The sequence below is a fragment of the Xenopus laevis genome, chromosome 8L (assembly GCF_017654675.1).
Source record: "Xenopus laevis strain J_2021 chromosome 8L, Xenopus_laevis_v10.1, whole genome shotgun sequence".
NCBI classification, from domain to species: Eukaryota; Metazoa; Chordata; class Amphibia; order Anura; family Pipidae; genus Xenopus; species Xenopus laevis.
The window spans coordinates 134,848,621-134,874,001 of record NC_054385.1 but is presented as its reverse complement, the minus strand read 5'-3'; the positions used below and the strand labels follow the sequence as shown (position 1 = coordinate 134,874,001).

The 25,381-nt window shown below is 45.6% G+C and overlaps 1 protein-coding gene across 1 annotated transcript; it reads right to left on the bottom strand.

Moving 5' to 3' along the window:
- Positions 1–403: 403 nt before the first annotated feature.
- LOC108699487 (potassium/sodium hyperpolarization-activated cyclic nucleotide-gated channel 1) lies at positions 404–16,374 on the bottom strand. Its single transcript, XM_018231583.2, has 8 exons — positions 13,931–16,374; positions 6,997–7,426; positions 6,444–6,605; positions 3,574–3,792; positions 2,816–2,962; positions 2,173–2,413; positions 1,746–1,910; positions 404–1,503 (listed from the first exon to the last, which is right to left on the bottom strand). The coding sequence occupies exons 1-8, from the start codon at positions 16,372–16,374 to the stop codon at positions 404–406; spliced, it is 4,908 nt and encodes a 1,635-aa protein (XP_018087072.2).
- Between the last annotated feature and the right edge of the window lie 9,007 nt (positions 16,375–25,381).

Here is a 25,381-nt window from a genome sequence, read left to right as displayed (position 1 = left end):
CATTTATCCTCAGTAATGGTCTCACATGTTCTTCTGTGCCTCCAGTTTCCTCCCAGCTAGTGACCCATTGTACCATGGTTGGGTTGGAAGGTATTCTAGGCCTCTGCCATCTTTGGTTACTCTTAAATTTGAATTTTTCACTTCCAGAATAATCAAAACACAATAGGCATTCAACTATAATAAGGTCCTCTTCTGAACCTGTAGAACTAAACCCAGTGAGTTTGCTTGGTACGGACACCATGATGCCATTTCCTTAACCATTTCCAGTATGAAACCCCTACCCACACACCACTTCTGGTTATGTCAGTGTGTAAAATTTCCTGCTTTGGTTTAGGGAATGTTTGGGTTGGTTCCTATACAGGGGTACACCTGATTTTATTTCCTGCCTGGTTCAGGGCTCTACTTACATATTAGACGGTAATTTTGGTTTACTCGCTTCCACATCTGGGCTAAACACTACAGATCCCTTGCGTAATTGCCCAGTCGGCCTTGGGGTGGATACAGGAGACTGTGGGGTGACCGAGCCACTGACTGACCACCCAGAAAAGACCAGAGACCCTGAAGGCGGCTGCTGTGGGTGAGCTGAGGGTGATGACATTGATGGTCTGACTAACATTGTAGATACAGAGGGGCTGGATTCATTACTGACAGCCCCTGCTGCAATTTGGAGCATAGAACCATCCTGCTGGTGTGTGATCTTGTTGGGCAGAGAAGGCTGAGACGCTGACAGAAGTCGGACATCTTGTGAAAGTCTTCCAAAAGGAATTCCCTGTATGCTCCTGTATTTGACCAGCTGCTGAGGGGAACTGGCTGCCTGCTGCATCAGCAGAGAAATATGAGAGCCACTGGCTCGAGATAAGCTGTAGTGCAGAGTCCTTCCAGAACGTTGTCCTGGGACTACAGGGGAGCCTGTGGGTCCCACCGCCTGCTGCAGGACAGAGGTGGATGCCGATGTTCCACGTGAACGAGATAACTGCACCTGAGATGGGAGAACAGGTGGCTTTGCTGCAGTTTGTGGTTCCCCTCTCTGTGATTTGCTCAGCCGTACAGGGATTTGCTGACACTGACCATTAACACTCTGTTTATGGACTCCAGAAGGGGAAGATGGAGAAACACCAGCTGGGGTTTGCAGGTTAGGCTGGGCCCCCGAGGGAGAATTGACAGAGGAGGGATGGGATCCTCGTAGGCTTGGCTGAGAACGTCTGGCTTGGCGACTCATGTAGGCTGTCTCTGAGAGCGATGGTGGCAAAAAGACATTGGCTTGAAGGTTCTGCTGGTGAGTCAGTGCAATGGCCACGTTGGTGGTGGCTGCTGCAGTTTGTAATGGAGCATGAACAAGAGGCTCCCAGATGAGAGTCTTGTTAGGGTCCACCAAGGACTGAATATCCTGGATATTGTGAGCCATGTCACGATCGTGCTTCACAATCTGCTGAATTATCTCATTGTTCACAGATCCTGTGCTGTTCTCTGCCCTCTTACGTAAAAGGATGGAGTTCTTCTTGCCTGGGAGGGAAGAGCAACAAAGAGAAAAGGGTGATGCGAAGGGTGGAGCATATAGGGCAAGAAGGGGTTAGAGTCCAAAGAGGGACCCATAGGATCACTAAAGGTAGATCAGGGCAGCAGAGATAGGGAGTAGACATGAAGGTACATATGAGGACTTCATGGCAGGGGAAACAGGCAAATCGAGGAATGATGGGAAAGGTAAGTGAAAGAATTTCATTGTTGTGAAGGAGAGAGAGACCCACCAATCCTGTCCAGGCGATCCATGGCCACTGTTTCAAAAGCTCGCCTCATCATGGGATATTCTTCCAGGACTTCATTAAAATTATCCACAGAAAGAGAGTACAAACGGCAATATGTGTCGGCTTTCACGCTCGCTGTCCGGCGCCCACGGGTAAGGAGGCAGATTTCTGGAACAGAGATGGCACATTGGTGAAAATGGTAGATTTTGGAAATTTCACATAAATGTCAAATATGGGCGTGGCAGGTTGGATATGACTGGTGCAAGGTATCTACTTTCATTTGTCTGTGCCCGGTAGTAACCCATGAAGATGTGCACCAATCAAATCCAAGGTGCTACACCCTAGGGTCTTTAAGGGTTCACTGAAGCCTAGACCCAATATGTATTCATCCAGCTCTATTGTACTGGCACCCTCTCTCTAGGGTTCTCACCTCCGAAGTAGGAGCCGTCAGATAGTTTGGTCTCCTTGCTGCCTCTGGTGAGAATACTGACCACTCCATGCTGTATAAAATACATCTTTTTACCCACAGTGCCCTCACGAATTATGTAATCTCCAGGTTGGAAGACCTCGAAACGCAACTTGGTTAACATGGCCGTCACAAAATTTGGGTCTGCGTTGGCGAAGAGTGGCATGTTTGCAACAAGGTTCCGGCAGTTGAAGTTGACAATCTCCTGCGGAAAGAATATACCCAGACAGTGCTTAGACTCAGTTCAGGTACCATCGATCTCAATGGCGATGGGGTCTCCGCACTCACTGGGCAATATATAGTGAATAAAGTGCCTTCTACTGTAAAATATAACGATCTTATAAACCACGAGGAGTCCCGTGACCATGGAGAGGCTGAAGGCCGAGTGATTTTATTCAGATCATGGAACTCCAAGTTGTTTTTAGTATCCTCGATATTTTACAATAGGGGGATGCTGTATTTAATATAATACACAAGTTTCAGTGAGTCATGTGGCAGAAACAACATCACTAAGCACCGATGATAACTGATGACATCACTAAGTGCCTTTTAAAAGGATATTCATGGCTGATGTGTATTCTATATGTTTAGAACTACTGTATCTAACCTCTTTCAGGGGCTCACTCAGCTCCCCCAGGATGTTCTCCTCATCAAACATCTTCCCCTGGTAGCGATGCTCATAATACTCATGGATCCTCTGGCGTGTGTCTGGGGGGAGTTTATGGAAGGACATGTACTGCTCCACTTGTTTGTACTGGAAAGACAATATGGAACAATCACTTCTCTCCTTATGTTCCAGAAGCTGCTCTTGCCACATAGAGACTTTCCCCCATCTCCAGACCTGGCATCTCTCCCCCAGATCTGGCACTGACCCCCCCATCTCCACAACACCTCAAACTGACCTGATATTGTTCCTTGTCTCCATGTTTAGATCTGGCATTGTCCTCTCTCTTTGCACCTAATTTAATATTGACCCCTCCAACTAGCGAAATGTGGGTAAGGAAAAACTCAACCTGCAACTGACCCTAACACACAAAACTTTAACCCGACCCTAACCCCTAAAGTATTGACATTGTAGGACCTGCACCCAAACTGTACCTGCATTTTGTCACTCTCTATGCTACTTCTGTGCTCCCCTCTGGTTCCAAGACGGAATTTTCAGGAACAGTGGAGGAGTGAACTTCCCCAGTCTGACTTGCACCCAACCCTAACCCACAATGGTTGGCCAAATTTCAACCTAAATTTGCCCAACCGGTGGTCAACCCGCAGATCACTACCTCCAACACCAGAGAGTCTCCTTCCTTCCCAAGACACTATTGAACCTGCATTGCCAGATCCATCTTCGTTCACCCCCACAGTGCTCACCTTCTCCTGGTATTGCCGTCGAGAGGAATCCAGAGACTGTATGAGAGCCGTGGCATGGCCAATAAACATGGCATAGCACGTTGCCCCAATGATCATACTAAGCATGGTGAGCCAAACATCGGTCATTCCTTCAGGCGCTTGTTGGCCATAACCGATGCAAAGCATGTGACTCATGGCCTTGAAAATAGCATGAGAATATTGCTTTCCCCAGGACTCGTTCTGGTGAGGGAGAGACATTGTCGGTAAGAGAAATGCATTGTGGGTCTGTGCAAACCCTGCAGTATCTGTGACTCCATTTCCTGTGGCTCTGGCTTCTAATGATCTCAACCATATCTCCCACCAAGTCCCTTCTAGTCTTGGAGCAAATGCCCTGAAAACTGGTGCCATAATGTCTGTACAATGTGCAGCCTGCTTGCCACCTCCCAGTGCACTATGGGAGTATTAGCCTCTCTCTGCATAATGTGTGCATCTTAGCACCTTGGTGCATTGTGGGAAGAAAACCTCAGGGCATTGTGGGAAGGCCATTGGACCCTGGTGCTACAGCTTCTGCAATGTGTCCTCTAGTTAACTCTTCATCTAACAGCAGCAGCCCTTACAAACATAGGAGCTGATGTAAAGCAGAAGGAACAGACCCAAACCACTCTCCCCTTATTAACCCTGTCCCCTCCACACACAGGCAAATAAATACATATATATGAAAAACCAAGTGGAAATGAGAGGGTTTGGAGCTGAATGGAAAAACAAAGTGGTGGGAAGTGTACAAGTTGCACCGTGATGCTCCCCAGCACATTCTTGGTTCAGTTCCCTGGTGGCATTGGGCAAGCTTCTATGCATAGGACTTCTGGTTGCCATTTGTCCAGCAGCCATTCTACAGATACAACAAGGGCTCATTTATTAACATATGTGCAAAATTGCACCAGAACAGTTGCCAATAGCAACCAATCAGCAATTTGTCTATTACAAGTTAGCAAATGAAAGCAACAATCTGATTGGTTGCTGGGACTAACTGCACTGCTGCAATTTAGCAATTTGTAAATCATCAAATGTGCATAACATACAGTAAGTAGTTTCCCCGCAAGTGGTGCATAAGGTTAAGTGTTCCTGCATATGGTGTATAAGGGTAAGTGTCCCTGCACATGATGAATAAGGTTATGTTCCTGCAAATGGTGCATAAGGGTAAGTGTCCCTGCACATGCTGCATGCAGTAAGTTCCTGCACATGGCGCACACTGTAAGAGCATTAGTGTACATGCTACATACAGAAGGAATGTTCCTGCACATGTTGCATGCAGAAGAGATTTTGACACACACATGCAGTTGGCTGTTTACTCCAACAAGGCATGCAGCAAGTTTGCCCCTGCTATTGGCATGCTCATTCATGGACTCATCAACCAGGAATCCCTACGGAGAATTGGGCTACAGTACATGGCTGGACATGTGACCGGCCCATCCCCAAGTCTCCATGTGCAACTGCGGGCGGCTCCATACACGCATGCTGAGTGAAGAACAAGTCACCATACCTACAGCTGACATGAAATGGGACAAACCTTTGCACCGCTGAGCTCTGAAAAATTCATGTAGTCAATTATCTGGTGAGTCTGTAAGTACCAGAACTATCACATATTCTAAATCATTCTTATTCTCTCTCTTACGGAGGAGTTACATGGAGAAATATGAGGAGTTATACAGGATATACAGTTCAACTGAAGCAACTCTTATCAAAGTAATAGGGCTTATAGGTAAGTTCTATATACAGAGAAGTAGGAGGGGCTCTGGTGAGAAACAGGAGGAGTTATAGGTCGGCTTTACAGGTGCTATATGGTGAAGCAGTATGAGTTCTATGTCTGTCAGTTTTACAGAGCAGTAGGTGGAGCTATACAAAGGAGTTATAGGTAGGTGGGTTATACAAAGCAGTAGGTGGAGTTATAGGTAGGTGGGTTATAGAGAGCAGTAGGAGGAGTTATAGGTAGGTGGGTTATACAAAGCAGTAGGTGGAGTTATAGGTAGGTGGGTTATAGAGAGCAGTAGGAGGAGTTACAGGTAGGTGGGTTATAGAGAGCAGTAGGTAGGTGGGTTATAGAGAGCAGTAGGAGGAGTTAGAGGTAGGTGGGTTATAGAGAGCAGTAGGTGGAGTTATAGGTAGGTGGGTTATAGAGAGCAGTAGGAGGAGTTAGAGGTAGGTGTGTTATAGAGAGCAGTAGGAGGAGTTATAGGGAGGGTTATTAGGAAGAGTTATAGGTAGCCGGATTATAGAGAGCAATGTGGGAGCTACGGGTTTTTGGATCGAGGACCACATCAACGAACCAATGCAGTCCTCGATCCAATGGGATTTTTATACCTGCCCAATCGACATCTGTCCAAAAAGTTAACACATTCTAAAAAGTCTCTATTTCCATTGAACTGGAAAAAGTGCTTGGAAGGTGAACAACCCTTAAAGCAAAAACCCAATATCATCCAGAACAAAACAGACTTGATGGTAATTTGAGCCAAGATCTGTCAGCAGCTTCTATCTGCATGTGTATGGCCACCTTAATGAGAGATAATGAGCCCCTCCCATGGCCTGGGAATCAGCAGAGTCAGTGTAAGGAGAGAATTAAGGACATAGAAAGAGATATAAAATAAGGATGTATATAGAGAGATATCAAGTAAATATATAACTATATATATCGAGAGACATGGTAGAACAAATAACAACCCCCACGCAGAGATTTTCCTTAGATGAAACCATAGAACAGATTTCCAAATTGGTTACTTAATATACAGTATGGCCCTTTGTCCAGCACCATAAGATGGAATATCTGATGGTATCAATAAGGGGCACCCAGGGCAATACACAGGATGGACTATGGGGCAAAGAAACTTAGAACTTACCGCCATTTGGTTGATGGAGACCCAACAATCCTCTGGGAAGTCTTGCAGCATTGGCACCAGGAATTGCAAACAGCCGTCCCAGTGGCACAGCAATAACATCATTCCGATAAGGTTAAATATTCGCACCACCGCGCTGGCAAGGTCATACGTCATGTGGAAGATCTGACCAATCAGACGGGAAGACAACCTCATGGAATTACAGCCTGTCTTAATGCTGAAGATGCCACAGAACCCAATGTCCCACCTTGTATGAAACGACTATAAAGGGGGAATGACCCTGCCCAGGAGCCTGGCCATTCTTTTCTCTCTATTAGTATGTGATCTACTAAACTGTTTCGTATGCCAAGAGCAAATGAAATGTTCCCTTGATGAACCCCAATGGGCACATGGAATTGGAAAATGACAGAACGTTGTCTTGGCTCTACCATGCAATAACTTCTGAACTTATCTTTTCTAAGAAATGGGGTATCCTTGTTCTGCTCAAAAGACCTACACATGGCAGCTTAGTGTAATGCACCTAGAGCTATGTGCTAATCTGAGAAACAGGACTCACCTCCTCCCACTGGTGGATATAGCGAATCAGCCGGGAAAGACGCAAAAGTCTGAGGAGGCTAAGAATCTTGGTGAACCTCACAATCCGTAGGGCCCGCGCTGTCTTGTATACCTCTGAGTCTACACGTGTCTCCAAATCCACTATAAGAAAGATATAATCCACTGGGATAGAGGACACAAAATCCACCAGAAACCAACTCTTGAGATACTTCATCTTGATGGTATGAGGGTCCAGAATAATCTCAGTGTTGTCCTCCACAACTATCCCAGTACGGAAATTCAGCACCAGGTCAGCCAGGAAAAAAGTGTCTGAGAGGACATTGAACACAATCCATGGAGGGGTGTTCTCATCCTTGAAAAAAGTGATTCCAACAGGAAGGATAATCAAGTTGGCGCCCATGAGGAGAAGCATAATCAGGTCCCAGTAGAACCTTCAGGGAGACAAGGAATGAAAGAAAACGAGATGAAGATGAAAAGGACCTTATGCCTGAAAATATTGATGAACAAAGGGAGATTAGGGGAGAGAAAATGGAAGAGATGGAGAGAATAAAGAAATAAAGAGTAAATGGAGAACCACCTAAACTGAGGGTAAAGGGCAAGAGAAACTGAAGCACATGAAGAGGACAAAGACCAAATATATTAAAAGCACAATATACAAGCAGTGCAGTCTGTGGGCAGGGGGTATATACTTCTGGTGCGAGGGGCTGAAAGGAGGATAGTTTGTTTAGGGGCTTAGCAGGGGCTTGGTCAGAACTGAACAGGGGGATAAAATGTGTCTTTAATGTTTCCAAGCAACACACTCACATTTACCTGTTGAAGGGAGAAATTGTCCTATTCTTTTCATATTGTCCTATTGTCTCCATCTTGTCAAACACCTTTCATATTTCCCTACTGTCTTCGTCTTGTCTTACACTGTTTATATTGTCATACTTTATATATGGTGTCCTTCTCCCTTCATATTGTTGTTTTGTCTCGTTCTTGCCCTACTCCCTTCATATTACCCTACTATCTCCATCTTGTCTGTCACCTTTTATACTGTCCTATTTTATACATACCGTCCTTCTCCCCTCATATTATCTCCATCTTGTCCAACTATCGCCATCTAGTCCTGCTCCTTTAACACTGTCCTACTGTCTCCATCTTGTTCTACCATCCCCATCTTGCCCCTACTGTCTTCATCTGTTCTACTGTCTACATCTCGTCCTACTGTCTTCATCTGTTCTACCGTCTCCATCTTGCCCTACTGTCTCCATCTTGTTCTACCATCCCCATCTTGCCCTACTGTCTCCATCTTGTCCTACTGTCTTCATCTCGTCCTACTGTCTCCATCTTGCCCTACTGTCTCCATCTCGTCCTACTGTCTTCATCTGTTCTACTGTCTCCATCTTGCCCTACTGTCTCCATCTTGTCCTACTGTATCCATCTTGCCCTACTGTCTCCCTCTTGCCCTACTGTCTACATCTCGTCCTACTGTCTTCATCTCGTCCTATTGTCTGCATCTTGTCCTACTATCTCCATCTTGCCCTACTGTCTCCATCTTGTCCTACTATCTGCATCTTATACTACTTTCTCCATCTTGCTCTACTGTCTCCATCTTGTCCTTCTGTCTCCACCTTGTCCTGTTGTCTCCATCTTGTCCTTCTGTCTCCATCTTGTCCTGTTGTCTCCATCTGTTGTCTCCATTCACAATTTCTTACTCCCTTCATACTGTCTGCATCTTTTCATACTGTGTCTAACTTGTCCTGCTGTCAGTAATATGTCCTACTAACTCTATTATCCCACACTCACCCACCTACCTACCTACGAGTTCTGCTTTGGGGGGCTATGTGCAGTCTCACTCTATCTGTGTCCCCCGTGCATAGGTGATAGAGATGCTAGGTTATTCCAGTGTCTAATAGAAAGTGGAATTCCAATGTTCCAAGGCCAAGCAGTTGTTGATGTGGAACGGTGTTCTCCAGCCTTAATTCTCTTATCATATAACGTCGCTGCTCACTTCTAAAAAGACGGAGTCCCATAGGGTTTGAGTATCTCCCAGGAACCTCCCTTCTCGCACATGGCAGGTGGGATGTGAGTGGTGCCGTCCCCTGGGCATTTTATTGCTGAAGTTTCTCCATCTCTAGGGACGAGAGTCAGAGATTCCAGGTGGAACAAGACTAATGACCATAATGAAGAGTTTCCATGGAGGATGAGTTGCCTCTCTGCACCATTGCTGCTCTGTGTCTCATCTCTCTGGGGCAATGTTGCTGTAGTAAAGGGCTATCACTTGTATCTCTTCCTCCATGAGTGAAGGGTAAGAGACCTTCCCATAAGGGGGCTCAGCAGCACTATGGCAGCCATCTTGACATTGGAGGTTATTGTGTCCTTTTAGTCCAATGGAATCAGATATCGGGGGGGGGGGCTGATGTTTAGGTGGTCTGTGATAGCAAATTTGGCTTTAACCCTTTTAACTCCACCTGTTTACTAATACAGTAGATATATACTGATAAGCTGGGATTCTCATTGGAGGGTTCTTTCGCATATTAATGGTCTCAATGACCCTAGAAAGGGGTGAGGAGGTGTTTTATTGAACGACATTGCTTTAAAAATACACCCCTTGATGTTGCTGAACTACAGCTCTGGGAATGCTGTAATCCTTGAATAAATATGCAACTATGCATTGTGCTAGTGTAAGTGTGGTTGCACAACAGCATTTAGTTCCCCTTTAATATTTCTGTTTCCTCTGTCCTGGAAACACACACACACACACAGATATACTGACACACACACACACAGATATACTGACACACACACACAGATATATACACACACACAAACATATAGATATACTGACACACACACAGATATACTGACACAGATATACTGACACACACACACACACAGATATACACACTGACACACACAAGGACAACCCTAAGGCTACTACATGTCCCAGTTTCCCAAGAAAGTGACATTTTTGGAGCAGAAAATAAGACAATTGAATGAGTGGTGAGTTCATGTTGGAACGCCGGCTTTTAAAGTCTGAGTAAAGTCAATGAAACATGGGGGGTCTGGTTCCTGTTAGAGAATTATGGCAGCCCACATAATCCCCAAATTTTATATTGCACCTCAATAATCCCCAGATCTTTATATTGCACCTACATAATCCCCAAATTTTATATTGCACCCACATAATCTCCAAATTTTATATTGCACCTCAATAATCCCCAGATCTTTATATTGCACCTAAATAATCCCCAGATCTTTATATTGCACCTACATAATCTCCAAATCTTTATATTGCACCTACATAATCTCCAAATCTTTATATTGCACCTACATAATCCCCAGATCTTTATATTGCACCTACATAATCTCAAAATATTTATATTGCACCTAAATAATCTCCAAATCTTTATATTGCACCTACATAATCCCCAGATCTTTATATTGCACCTACATAATCTCAAAATATTTATATTGCACCCACATAATCTCCAGATCTTTATATTGCACCTACATAATCTCAAAATATTTATATTGCACCTAAATAATCCCCAGATCTTTATATTGCACCTAAATAATCCCCAAATCTTTATATTGCACCCACATAATCTCCAAATCTTTATATTGCACCCACATAATCCCCAGATCTTTATATTGCACCTACATAATCTCCAAATCTGTATATTGCACCTACATAATCCCCAAATCTTTATATTGCACCTTCATAATCCCCAGATCTTTAAATTGTACCTACATAATCTCAAAATATTTATATTGCACCTAAATAATCCCCAAATCTTTATATTGCACCTACATAATCTCCAAATCTTTATATTGCACCCACATAATCCCCAGATCTTTATATTGCACCTACATAATCCCCAAATCTTTATATTGCACCCACATAATCCCCAGATCTTTATATTGCACCTATATAATCCCCAAATCTTTATATTGCACCCACATAATCCCCAGATCTTTATATTGCACCTACATAATCCCCAAATCTTTATATTGCACCTACATAATCCCCAAATCTTTATATTGCACCCACATAATCCCCAGATCTTTATATTGCACCTATATAATCCCCAAATCTTTATATTGCACCCACATAATCCCCAGATCTTTATATTGCACCCACATAATCCCCAGATCTTTATATTGCACCTACATTATCCCCAAATCTTTATATTGCACCCACATAATCTCCAAATCTTTATATTGCACCCACATAATCCCCAGATCTTTATATTGCACCTACATAATCCCCAAATCTGTATATTGCACCTACATAATCCCCAAATCTTTATATTGCACCCACATAATCCCCAGATCTTGAAATTGTAGCTACATAATCTCCAGATCTTTATATTGCACCCACATAATCTCCAAATCTTTATATTGCACCCACATAATCCCCAGATCTTTATATTGCACCTACATAATCCCCAAATCTTTATATTGCACCCACATAATCCCCAGATCTTTATATTGCACCTATATAATCCCCAAATCTTAATATTGCACCCACATAATCCCCAGATCTTTATATTGCACCTATATAATCCCCAAATCTTTATATTGCACCTACATAATCCCCAGATCTTTATATTGCACCTACATAATCTCCAAATATTTATATTGCACCCACATAATCCCCAAATCTTTATATTGCACCTACATAATCCCCAAATCTTTATATTGCACCCACATAATCCCCAGATCTTGAAATTGTACCTACATAATCTCCAGATCTTTATATTGCACCTACATAATCCCCAAATCTGTATATTGCACCTACATAATCCCCAAATCTTTATATTGCACCCACATAATCCACAGATTTTGAAATTGTACCTACATAATCTCCAGATCTTTATATTGCACCCACATAATCCCCAGATCTTTATATTGCACCCACATAATCCCCAGATCTTTATATTGCACCCACATAATCCCCAGATCTTTATATTGCACCCACATAATCGATAACACTTAATATAACACCCACATAATCCTTGGAGCTGTACAGAGATATTACAACATTCACTCCCTGCCAAATGCCTCTGGGCCCTGTCTCTGCCCAACATTTTATGCCTAACCATAAAGCAAGATGCTGTAAAGTGCAAGATTCCCTGCAATGTCCACAAATGTCATTGTTCATTTTAGCAAAGCTCTGCAGTCTGATATTTGGGAGAGGAAGGACATATTTACCCATTTTAGATTCTTTCCCAAATTTCATAACTTTGTGGGATTTATATTTTCATATGTATGATGATTTCTGTAGTGTACTGCTGGCTTCCTGATCCAAACAGAAATCTACATAAAACTATAGATATATATATTTAATATTGGCAGGCCCTGTATAACTCAGCCTGCAGCCTTGTGCCTTTATATGGTCACAGAACAACCCCTCAGTGACTTATAATATCCTTATCATTTACAGTAGGGGGTACATTATCCCTTATAATACATGAGTGATACTCAGAGTTCCCTGTATAACTCAGCCTGCAGCCTTGTGTCTTTATATGGTCACAGAACAACCCCTCAGTGACTTCTAATATCCTTATCATTTACAGTAGGGGGTACATTATCCCTTATAATACATGAGTGATACTCAGAGTTCCCTGTATAACTCAGCCTGCAGCCTTGTGCCTTTATATGGTCACAGAACAACCCCTCAGTGACTTCTAATATCCTTATCATTTACAGTAGGGGGTACATTATCCCTTATAATACATGAGTGATACTCAGAGTTCCCTGTATAACTCAGCCTGCAACCTTGTGCCTTTATATGGTCACAGAACAACCCCTCAGTGACTTCTAATATCCTTATCATTTACAGTAGGGGGTACATTATCCCTTATAATACATGAGTGATACTCAGAGTTCCCTGTATAACTCAGCCTGCAGCCTTGTGCCTTTATATGGTCACAGAACAACCCCTCAGTGACTTCTAATATCCTTATCATTTACAGTAGGGGGTACATTATCCCTTATAATACATGAGTGATACTCAGAGTTCCCTGTATAACTCAGCCTGCAGCCTTGTGTCTTTATATGGTCACAGAACAACCCCTCAGTGACTTCTAATATCCTTATCATTTACAGTAGGGGGTACATTATTCCTATTAAGTTATATATATATATTCCCTGTATAGTATGGTAGAAGTTGTGAGCATCATTATATATGATATGAGGGTTTTGTATGTGGGGACCAAGCATTATTTATGGGGGGGGGGGAATACAATATTAGGGGGCAAATTTACTTATGGTCAAATATCAAGGGTTAATTAACCCTCGATATTCGACTGTCGAAGTTAAATCCGAATATCGAAGTCGAAGGATTTACCGCAATTCGTTTGATTGAATGGTCGAACGATTAAATCCTTCCAATCGTTCAATTTGAAGGATTTTAATCCATTGATCGAACAATTTTTCATCGACCCAAAAAAGACTGCAAAACCTATGAGGACCTTCCCCATAGGCTAACATTGACTTTGGTAGGTTTTAGGTTGGCGAACTAGGGGGTCGAAGTTTTTTTTTAAAGAGACAGTACTTCGACTATTGAATGGTCGAATAGTCGAACGAATTTTAGTTTGAATAGTTCGATTTGAAGTCGTAATAGTTGAAGGTCGAAGTAGCCCATTCGATGGTCGAAGTAGCCAAAAAAAACTTTCTAAATTCGAAGTTTTTTTTTATTCCATTCCTTCACTCGAGCTAAGTAAATGGGCCCCTAAGTGTATACAGCCAGTTGCAGCTCATTAGGGATATACAGTTAACATGTCAGTTACAATCACATGACCAGTTAGTCAGCTGACCGTGGCAGTTAAAGGGCCATAACAGTCACCTGATCATCCCAGTTGCAGTTACACTGCAGTTCATGTATCCCCCTCCCCCACACCCAGGCTACATTTGCCCCCATTTTCCTGCTGCTTCTGATCACTGACCTGAAGTCGCTGTAAGGGTGAATAATCCAAGATCCGGCCGATTTAACTCTTTGCTGTTCAATCTCTACGGCCTTATGGCTTCCAAACATTCGCAAGGAGAACTTGTTGACTGCTGGCTGCAGGAGGGCCCCAAACTGGCGCTGCATGAAATTTCCTGGGTCCTCGTTGACAGTCTGTTCGGAACCCTCTAATTTTGGAATAAGGGAACTCAATTCCTGTGCCTCTGTTTGGCTGGGTACTTGAGCAGGAGACTGACTTGGTTCCTGGGCAGGAGATTGGTTGAATCCTTGGGTAGGAAAATGGCAGGAACCTTGAGAAGGAGATTGTCTGAGGCCTTTAGCAGCAGACTGACTGGGTACTAGAGTAGAAGACTGGCTGGGCACTACAGGAGATTGACTGGGCACTTGAGTAGGAGATTGACTGGGCACTTGAGCAGGAGCTTGACTGGGCACTTGAGCAGGAGACTGTCTGTGGTCATGGATAGTGGGCTGATTGGCTACTTGAGCAGGAGACTTGATAACACATGAGGAAGTTGACTGGCTGGCACCTTGGATAGGAAATTGACTGTGGTCTTCCAAACCACAATTGATTGGTCCTTGAGGAGGATACTGGTTCAGACCTTGACCAGGAGGCTGGTTGAGCACTTGCACAGGAGACTGGATCAACGCCTGAGCAGAAGACTGACTAGGTCCTTGAGCACAAAACGGAGTGGAGCCTTCAACATGGGACTGACTGGGAACATGGGCAGAAGGATGGCAGTATAACTGTGTAGAAGGCTGGTTGAGTCCATAAACAGAGGCATAGGGTCGGCGGGGTATTTGGACGGAAGGTAGGCTGGATAAAGGGGCAGAATTTTGGTTAAGTCCTTGGGCAGAAGACTTTCTGGGGATGTGGACAGGAGGTTGGTTGAGTCCTTGGGTAGAAAACTGAATGGATACTTGGGCAGGAGACTGGCTAGGCACTTGGGTAGGAGACTGGTTGGGTACTTGGGTAGGAGACTGGGTGAGTACTTGGGTAGGAGACTGGTTGGGTACTTGGGTAGGAGACTGGTTGGGTACTGGAACAAAAGACTGTGTGGGTACTTGGACAGGTGAATGACTTGGTACTTGGGAAGGAGGCTGGCTGAGTCCTTGGGGAGAAGACTGGTTAAGTCCTTGGGCAGAAGGGTGACTGGGTAACAGGGCAGGGGACTGACTGAGTCCTTTGAAAGAAGGCTGACTAGGTTCTTGGACAGGAGATTTGTCAAGTCCCTGGGCAGATTTACTGAGTCCTTGGACATTAGTCTGCCCAGATACTTGGGCAGGAGACTGGTTGTATCCTTGGGTTAAAGGCTGGTTGTATCCAATAGATCTGGGTGCAACATGTTGGTTAATTCCATAGGCTGGTGGCTGACTCTGATGTAAGGCAAAAGATTGGGTAGGTCCTAAAGCCAGAGATTTGCTATTCTGAGGGGCAGGAGCAGAAACCTGGATATTCTCAGAGGAGGGAACCGGATTTAGTTCTGGGGCAGGGGCTGGAAGCTGCTTTGCTCCTTTGAGGGGTAAATTGCCATGTGGCTGGATATAAGGCTGATTAATTGCTAGGGCTAATGATTGTCTAACCCTGGGGGCAGCAGGCTGGCTGAGTCTTTGAGTAAAATGCTGAGTAGGTACAGGGGCAGCAAGCTGGCTGCTTCTATAGGTGAGAGGCTGGTTGTCTCCCACGTTTAGAGGTTGCCTACATGCTCCATGCTGAGGAGGTCCTGGGGCCATGGCTTGCTGAGCAGTGTCCCCTAATTCAGGAAGGATCTTCTCACTGGCTGAGTTGTTCTTGTGGAGTGCAGAGGAATGAGGGTGCTGATTAGGTCCCACAGCAGGAGAGTTCTGAACAGATCTCACTGAAGAAGCATGCTGTGGCTCTGAAGCAGGGTTCTGAATGGATCTCTCTGAAGAAGAATGTTGTTGGTCTGAATCTGGAGGGTTCTGAATGGATCTCTCTGAAGAAGAATGTTGTTGGTCTAGGGCAGGAGAGTTCTGAAGGGATCTTGCTGAAGAAGAATGCTGTTGGTCTGAACCTGAAGGGTTCTGAATGGATCTCACTGTAGGGCCCCATGGCTCATCAGGATGGTGCTGAATGGGTCTCATAACAAGAGGGTTCTGGTTAGCTTTCACTGTAGGCATAGGCTGCTGGCCTGAGTCAGGGGGGGCTGTAGTGGATCCAAGTGATGGAGGTTTGTGCCTGGGACTAGTAAGAGAAGGCTGTTGGCTTGTTGCCACTGTGCACTGTGCCGTGGATAGAGAGGGTACTTGTTCCCTGCCCATGTCACCATCTCCATGTAACATCAGGTGGCTACTGGGCAAGTTATCTCCATGTCTTGGCTCCATGTTGCTCAGGAGCTGAGGCTGTTTCCATGTGATCTTCTTGCCTGGGTCCCCATGGTCTTCCTCAGAGTGTGGCTCTGCCATGCATCCTCCCCATCACTGGATCCGCTCATTCTATCCATGACATCCAATACCAGGAGCTGAGAGCACACACCCAGGTGAGGAGACAGAGAGGGAGGAGGATTCTAGTGAGAGGGGGAGGGAGAGACATACAAGGGAGGAAGGCAAGAGAGGGATGGGTGGAGGGGGAATAGAAGGCCCAGTAGAAGGAAGAGACAGAGCAGGAATGGTGGCAGAGACACAGACGGGAGAGGATCTGTCTCATCAGAGCTGGTGCCTGGATAACATCCTCTCCTGCTGGTACCTGATCATGAGGAAGAGACGGCAGTTAGTGAGAGACTGCAAGCCTTGGCCAGTAGCTCCCTCTAGTGACTGTCTGTATCCTCACATACACCCTCATATCTCCAGCAGAAAGGTGACCTCTAGAATTTGGGAATGTCCTTCTGAGAGCGCAGGGAGCTTGTTACCCTGTCATGTGCCCCCCAGTCTTAGTGAGTGGGTAATAGGGAAACATTCAGCTGGTGACCCTTAATCTGAATATTGGATGTCACAAATTAGACCTCTCCCTTTCCCCCAACAACACCCAGAACACCCCAGAAGTGTCGATCACAGCGATCAATTCCACTATCATCTCCCCATCTCCCCAGATCTCACGACCAGTCACTGACTAAATTGTCTCTATTCAAACTCCAAGGTACCAGGAATAACTGGAATTAAAATCATTTTAATGAATCCAAATCTTTATACTATTATGTCTCTTATTCAAGATGTCACTTCTTGGCCTCTCTCCGGTCTATAATGTCAATATTACTGCCAGGCTCACACACCTCAGCACATAGTCCTCCTCTGTCAGTCTCTCTGCCAGTCTCTCTGTCAGTCTGTCAGTCTCTATGTCAGTCTCTGTCAGTCTCTATGTCAGTCTCTATGTCAGTCTCTCTGCCAGTCTCTCTGTCAGTCTCTCTGTCAGTCTCTCTGTCAGTCTCTCTGTCAGTCTCTATGTCAGTCTCTCTGCCAGTCTCTCTGTCAGTCTCTATGTCAGTCTCTCTGTCAGTCTCTCTGTCAGTCTCTCTGTCAGTCTCTCTGTCAGTCTGTCAGTCTCTATGTCAGTCTCTGTCAGTCTCTATGTCAGTCTCTCTGCCAGTCTCTCTGTCAGTCTCTCTGTCAGTCTCTCTGTCAGTCTCTCTGTCAGTCTCTATGTCAGTCTCTCTGCCAGTCTCTCTGTCAGTCTCTATGTCAGTCTCTCTGTCAGTCTCTCTGTCAGTCTCTCTGTCAGTCTCTCTGTCAGTCTGTCAGTCTCTATGTCAGTCTCTGTCAGTCTCTATGTCAGTCTCTCTGCCAGTCTCTATGTCAGTCTCTATGTCAGTCTCTCTGCCAGTCTCTATGTCAGTCTCTCTGCCAGTCTCTATGTCAGTCTCTATACCAGTCTCTCTGTCAGTCTCTCTGTCAGTCTCTGTCAGTCTCTCTGCCAGTCTCTATGTCAGTCTCTCTGTCAGTCTCTCTGCCAGTCTCTCTGCCAGTCTCTCTGCCAGTCTCTCTGTCAGTCTCTCTGTCAGTCTCTCTGCCAGTCTCTATGTCAGTCTCTATGTCAGTCTCTCTGCCAGTCTCTCTACCAGTCTCTATGTCAGTCTCTATGTCAGTCTCTCTGCCAGTCTCTCTGTCAGTCTCTCTGTCAGTCTCTATGTCAGTCTCTCTGCCAGTCTCTCTGCCAGTCTCTCTGCCAGTTTCTCTGTCAGTCTCTATGTCAGTCTCTCTGCCAGTCTCTATGTCAGTCTCTCTGTCAGTCTCTCTGTCAGTCTCTATGTCAGTCTCTCTGTCAGTCTCTATGTCAGTCTCTATGTCAGTCTCTCTGCCAGTCTCTATGTCAGTCTCTCTGTCAGTCTCTATGTCAGTCTCTCTGACAGTCTCTCTGTCAGTCTCTCTGCCAGTCTCTATGTCAGTCTCTATGTCAGTCTCTCTGTCAGTCTCTCTGCCAGTCTCTCTGCCAGTCTCTCTGTCAGTCTCTATGTCAGTCTCTCTGCCAGTCTCTCTGTCAGTCTCTCTGTCAGTCTCTATGTCAGTCTCTATGTCAGTCTCTCTGCCAGTCTCTATGTCAGTCTCTCTGTCAGTCTCTAGTCTATGTCATGCCTCTCTGTCAGTCTCTATTGGGGATATAATGACACTGGGGGCTCAGGGCAGGGATAATATTGAATATTGGGGATATAATGATATTTGGGGGTTCAGGGCAGGGATAATATTGAATATTGGGGATATAATGATATTTGGGGGTTCAGGGCAGGGATAATATTGAATATTGCAGATATAATGACACTGGGGGTTCAGGGCAGGGATAATATTGAATATTGGGGATATAATGATATTTGGGGGCTCAGGGCAGGGTCTGGTCCCTACATAATAATATTCCTTAGACTGAGTGATTCATAGCTGATAATAATCACCTCAGTAGAGGCCAGCCAGGGCCGAGGAACAGACGGCACAGCAATAAAGCAGCGGACATTGTGCCCATGGAACCTCCCACTGGCGCCTCTCAGCACTACAGGGCCTTCAGCTTGTGTCTCCCAAAGCCTGGACAGTGGCTAGTGTTGGGCTAGTGATGGGCCAGGGATTGAGTGGCTGCCCCTGCCATCATATTGACCCCCTTTTAGGTCACAATGGGCAGAGAAGGCATGAGTAGGCTGCCATGTTGGTTGTGGCATTAAAACAAAGCCGCCTGAGGCCCAACATGGCTGCTAGGACAAGTGTTCTGGTGATATGAGCTTTCACAACACCTTCCCCAGCTCAGGCTCCTCACTAGTGTAGGGACTGGTACATTAGCTCCCCAGTATTATTTAGGAGCCAGTCCCCTAGTGTTATAGACACCTAACTGGGTCCTAAAATACAGTTGAGAGGGGGAACTGTTTCCTATTCCTGCTTTATGCTATGCCCACAGCTATTCTCACAGTGACCAGCAGATGGCATTGTCCTAGAGTATAAAAGACTGAAGCCATGCTTTCAGTGTCCATCTTGTGCTGGCTCTAACCTGAACAGGAGGCAGAGCTTGAGTGGAACCTAGACAGGTCAGGTCTAGTAAGAATAGGCTACTCACCTTCATAGGTCACTCTAGGAGTGACAGACAGTCAGGATATTTAGCTGAGCAGTTTGAGGCTCCTCCGAGGATTGTGAGTGGGATTAACATCCCGGGTACTAATTGCCCAGAAGTAGGGACTAAGTGTACAGACCTAGGAATACCATATGGAAAAACCTAGGTTTTTTTTTTTTACCTAGGAAAACCACAAATAATAAAAAATGAAAACCGAATGTCACTTTCTACATCAATAGTTAATTGAAAGGTGAACAACCCCTTTAAGGTCTCATCTGGAGCGGATATATTGGGAGGAGTGGAGCTCATAATAGAGTAAGGTGCGCTCCATTTACTCCAGCGCTACATTAGGATCACCACCTCTTCTGCAAAATAAACCAGCCTTCCTATACTGGACCCCACTATAACACTGATGTGCTGCCATTGGACAGAATGCATGGAGCCCCCCACATTGTGCCCCCAAACTATCTCATTCCCCATCTCCAATTTGTATCTGTCCCATGAGCCACTCAAACATATAGCCCCTCCCCCCCCTCTCAGGGCCCATATAATCAGGGGGAGGGGCTTGTGGGCCCTGGTTATTTGTGTCATTAACATCAGCTCCACCCACACAGGGCTTAGCAACCCCATAGCAACGGCCTCATGGCTGGCTTGAAATGAATGGACAGAAACACACGGAATATAAAGTGACTCCTCCCACATACACCCCCCAACCAACCAACTTCACTCGCTCAACTGATTATTATTCTCACTGACACTGTGTCATTTAGTGCTGGGGGGTCAGTGTAATTGGGGGGACAGTCTATGTATGAGACAAGGAGAGTTACTATAGTAACAGAGGTATTTTGGCTTCTCCCAGTGCAGGGGGCATGTTTACTCTCTGGGCTACTAATGTCCCCCCGGGGCAACAAAGGTAAGTAGTGTGGGGTGATGGGGGTAAGAGGGGTAACAATCGCTGCTGCAGACTGACAGCCTGGTGTCCGGGAGTCTGAACTAAGTGCGGCCCCCCATCATTCCTGGAGAAGTCTCACCTCTAACCTGTAGGGTCACTGGGGCCACAGCCAATGAGCTGCTGGGTTTGTGCCAGATCTTCTCAATCAGATCCTACAGGTAGAGAGGCAGCAAATCATCGCACAGGAATGAGCAGCCTGCAAGTGGCCGACCCCTGAGTGTGTGACCCGGGGGCCGAGACTAGTGAAACAGGTGACATGTCTGTGTGTCATGTGATTAGTGTAATAACTGGCCTGGACATCACTCCCTGTCACTCACTGCCCCTAAACTTTCCCTCCTGAGCCCAAGAGAGAAGCACCAACATGTTCCTCTCCCCCCGTACTACAACTCCCAGCAACCTCTGCACACAGCTCTCATCCAATGCACCTTTTGTAACTACCTCCCCACTCACTGGGTGACCCTGAAACCCTGTGTACTTCCCTGACTCACAACTCCCTGGGACCCTGTGTACTTCCCTGACTCACAACTCCCTGGGACCCTGTGTACTTCCCTGACTCACAACTCCCTGGGACCCTGTGTACTTCCCTGACTCACAACTCCCTGGGACCCTGTGTACTTCCCTGACTCACAACTCCCTGGGACCCTGTGTACTTCCCTGACTCACAACTCCCTGGGACCCTGTGTACTTCCCTGACTGACAACTCCCTGGGACCCTGTGTACTTCCCTGACTCACAACTCCCTGGGACCCTGTGTACTTCCCTGACTCACAACTCCCTGGGACCCTGTGTACTTCCCTGACTCACAACTCCCTGGGACCCTGTGTACTTCCCTGACTGACAACTCCCTGGGACCCTGTGTACTTCCCTGACTGACAACTCCCTGGGACCCTGTGTACTTCCCTGACTCACAACTCCCTGGGACACTGTGACTGACAACTCCCTGGGACCCTGTGTAGTTCCCTGACTGACAACTCCCTGGGACCCTGTGTAATTCCCTGACTGACAACCACCTGGGACCCTGTGACTGACAACTCCCTGGGACCCTGTGACTGACAACTCCCTGGGACCCTGTGTAGTTCCCTGACTGACAACTCCCTGGGACCCTGTGACTGACAACTCCCTGGGGCCCTGTGTAGTTCCCTGACTGACAACTCCCTGGGACCCTGTGTACTTCCCTGACTGACAACTCCCTGTGAGCCTGTGTAGTTCCTGACTGACAACTCCCTGACCCCAATGCCTTACTATAAGCTACCCAATAACTGTGTAGGGACAAGAGGAATCATGTGACATCAGTTAGCCCAGTTACAGGCTGGAGAGCTATCTGATTGGCTGGACACCCCTATGCATCATTGGGAGAGAGGGTGTGGCTGAGTTTGGAGCTAAATCTAATTCCAGCCTGTAACTGGCTGAATGATGTCACATGATTCCTCTTGTCCCTACTAGTAGCTTATAGTAAGGTCCTGCGTTGGGCGCCCACGCCGTGGCGATGTTCCTGGGTGAGAAGCCGTGGCTGAATCATAGCTGAGGGTATTCTGTCACAGCACAGACGTGGTAGCTTTTGTCTCCCAAACTTTGTCTAATCCCACACTGTGCAATTGTATCAACAACGGCTGTGGTGTTTGGTGTGGGAAATGAGCTTGGGTGTAAAATACAACTTTAATACAACTTCCCATCAGTTGTTTCTTCCTGGACAGATTGTGAGTAGAGACAACTGTAGCCTCCTCAGGTGAGACAAAGAACAAGGCGTCTGTATTCTGAGCTCGGCCGGGTACAACATGGCGTATGTCACGGGTGCCCAGAAATTTCTTTCTAGTCAAAAGTAAAGTGCCACACTCACACAACTCACTGTTTGAAGCCTCGGGTCCACGCTGAACTCCTCTCTGCACAGGTTCTCTACACGTGGATTAAACAATTGCAGCAGCACTCTGATGTTTGAAAAAACGTTTTATTCGTGCAACAACGGCCGTGCTGCTGCAATTGTTTAATCCAGCAATTTCTTTCTGTCACATTAGGATATTTTTTGACAGGTAGGGGCGGAGCCGCAGGGTTGCCAGGTTTCCCGCCAAAATGGGCTGTTTTTGAATAGTAGCGGCAGGTTTTCGAAGTCCAAACCCACAATGGCTAGTTTTGGGCTAGTTTATATAGGTGCTGCGGGTTTGGACTGAAAAACCGCCGAAATATTACTGCTGCCCCAGCCCAGAGCAGTGACGGGCGGAGAGTGAGTATCTGTGAGGCGTCTTTGTACACACAGCCCTGGGCCCACCCCCATTGTTCCTGATTGGCTGAGGTGCAGAGAGGCGGTTCTCATGGGACCTACCGGCACCATTTTGTGATTGTGTTCAGCTCAGTCGCTCCACACTCACTCACACACTCACTCACTCACTCATGCACTCACTCACGCACTCACACACTCACTCACACACTCACTCACTCATGCACTCACTCATGCACTCACTCACACACTCACTCATGCACTCACTCATGCACTCACTCACACACTCACTCATGCACTCACTCATGCACTCACTCACACACTCACTCATGCACTCACTCATGCACTCACTCATACACTCACTCACTCATGCACTCACTCATGCACTCACACACTCACTCACACACTCACTCACTCATGCACTCACTCACTCACACACTCACTCACACACTCACTCACTCATGCACTCACTCATGCACTCACACACTCACTCACACACTCACTCACTCATGCACTCACTCACACACTCACTCACACACTCACTCACTCATGCACTCACTCATGCACTCACTCACACACTCACTCACTCATGCACTCACTCATGCACTCACACACTCACACACTCACTCACTCATGCACTCACTCATGCACTCACTCACACACTCACTCATGCACTCACTCATGCACTCACTCACACACTCACTCACACACTCACTCACTCATGCACTCACTCACACACTCACTCACTCACTACTTAGCGCAGAGGAGAGGCAAGAAGTGGGGTGGCAGAAGTGAGGAGGCAGGACAGACATCCCCACACTGGTTTCGTTTGTTAGTGGACAGACAGAACATTGTTGCTGCAGATCAGACTCATGTGAAATAGAAGGTTTCCCACAGGAGACAATGAACAACACCAACAAGCTATAAGTGCAGTGTGGGCACCAAAATGCAATAATACTAATATATGTGGGGGCAGATGGGCTGGGGTGTCCTCCAACAATTTAACATATATACACAACAAATGGGACTATAACTCCCTGCCCATGTGACCCCCAACTGCTCAATTGTAAATAAATACTTCAAATATGTAAAAGGCAATATTTATTATTCAACACTACGCCATGTGACAGGTTAAAACCAATTAAAACCAAACTAAGCAGCGCTGCATGTACAAAGGGATCCCTTGTGATATTCTCTAAGTGTATCACAGCATGAATAGTGGTTAATATGCTGTAATGTGGAAGTGGCCTATCTGACCAATCGTAGCGCTCCAATCTTATGCCACAATTTCAATCAATTGAGAGAAGTAAACAGTCCCAGACCATCCGATATTGATGTTCAATTGGTTGTGGCCAAAGCGTAATACTAAAATGTCCCCAGGTCTCACATGTGCCGAAGTCACCAAGTATATATGGGGCACCCCTCCAGCGTGAGTCTCCTCAAGATATCAACCCCGTTAAGTATTAGGGGGGGGGGTGATGGACAATTCCTACGATGGTTCCCACATAATCGACGATGACAATTGGATCTTTTAACAATCTCAACATCTATGGGCAACTTTACTCTTATTAAGGGGCTGATTCACTAACTTCGAGTGAAGGATTCGAATTTCGAAGTTTTTTTTGGGCTAGTTCGACCATCGAATGGGCTACTTCGACCTTCGACTACGACTATCGAAGGATTCGAAGTAAAAATCGTTCGACTATTCGACTGTCGAAGTACTGTCTCTTTAAGAAAAAACTTCGACCCCCTAGTTCACCATCTAAAAGCTACCGAACTCAATGTTAGTCTATGGGGAAGGTCCCCATAGGTTTGGCTAACTTTTTTTGGTCGAAGGATATTCCTTCGATCGTTGGATTTAAATCCTTCGAATCGTTCAATTCGAAGGTATTATCCTTCGATCGTTCGATCGAACTATCTGCGCTAAATCCTTCAACTTCGATATTCGAAGTCGAATGATTTTAGTTCCTAGTCGAATATCGAGGGTTAATTAACCCTCGATATTCGTCCCTTAGTGAATCAGCCCCTCACTGTTTCAGCTGTAACTCCTGGACTCTTTCTGAATTATAACAGCTGATCTCTTTATACCTGGAACTGCCCCTGTATTTATCCTACTGGGATTCTACATTACAATACAATCGCCCCTGTATTTATCCTTCAGTTCTTCTGACCTGGCTTTTAAATGGGGGTCACAGAGTAGCCCCCAGTTAGTCCATAAACTATTGTACTATGGGCTGTATTTTAAGAGACTAAAGTTCGTTGTTATTGGTATTTATTACTAATCTTCTATTTAGGTTTCTCCTTCTCATACTCCAGTTTCTCAATGAAACCACGACCTGGTTGGTAGGGGCATTTGGACCTTAGCAACCAGACAGCTGTTAGGATTACAAACTGGAGAGCTGCTGAATAAAAAGCTATATCATTAAAAGCAAATTGTCTCAGAATATCCCTCTCTATATCAAACTGACAGTTATATGAAAGGCAAACAAGCCCTTTAATGAACAGGGAGATTCACTCCCACAGTTTCACCACTTTAATCACATTTCTCTTTTCTCAGAGTCGCTTCTCTTGGCTCCGCCCTATTGACAATTACAAGTACAGACCATGTGACTGACACTTTCTGTTCATTGGCCAGTGTTTTACTCACCCTACTTGTCTGGGATAAATCAAGTGCTCATTGGCCATTTCTACAGTGATTATACTGGAACAGCTAGGGTTAATATGCTGATTTTTGTATTAAATGTAGTATACTGTCAGATCTGTGTTTAATATTCTGATTATTATCCATATAA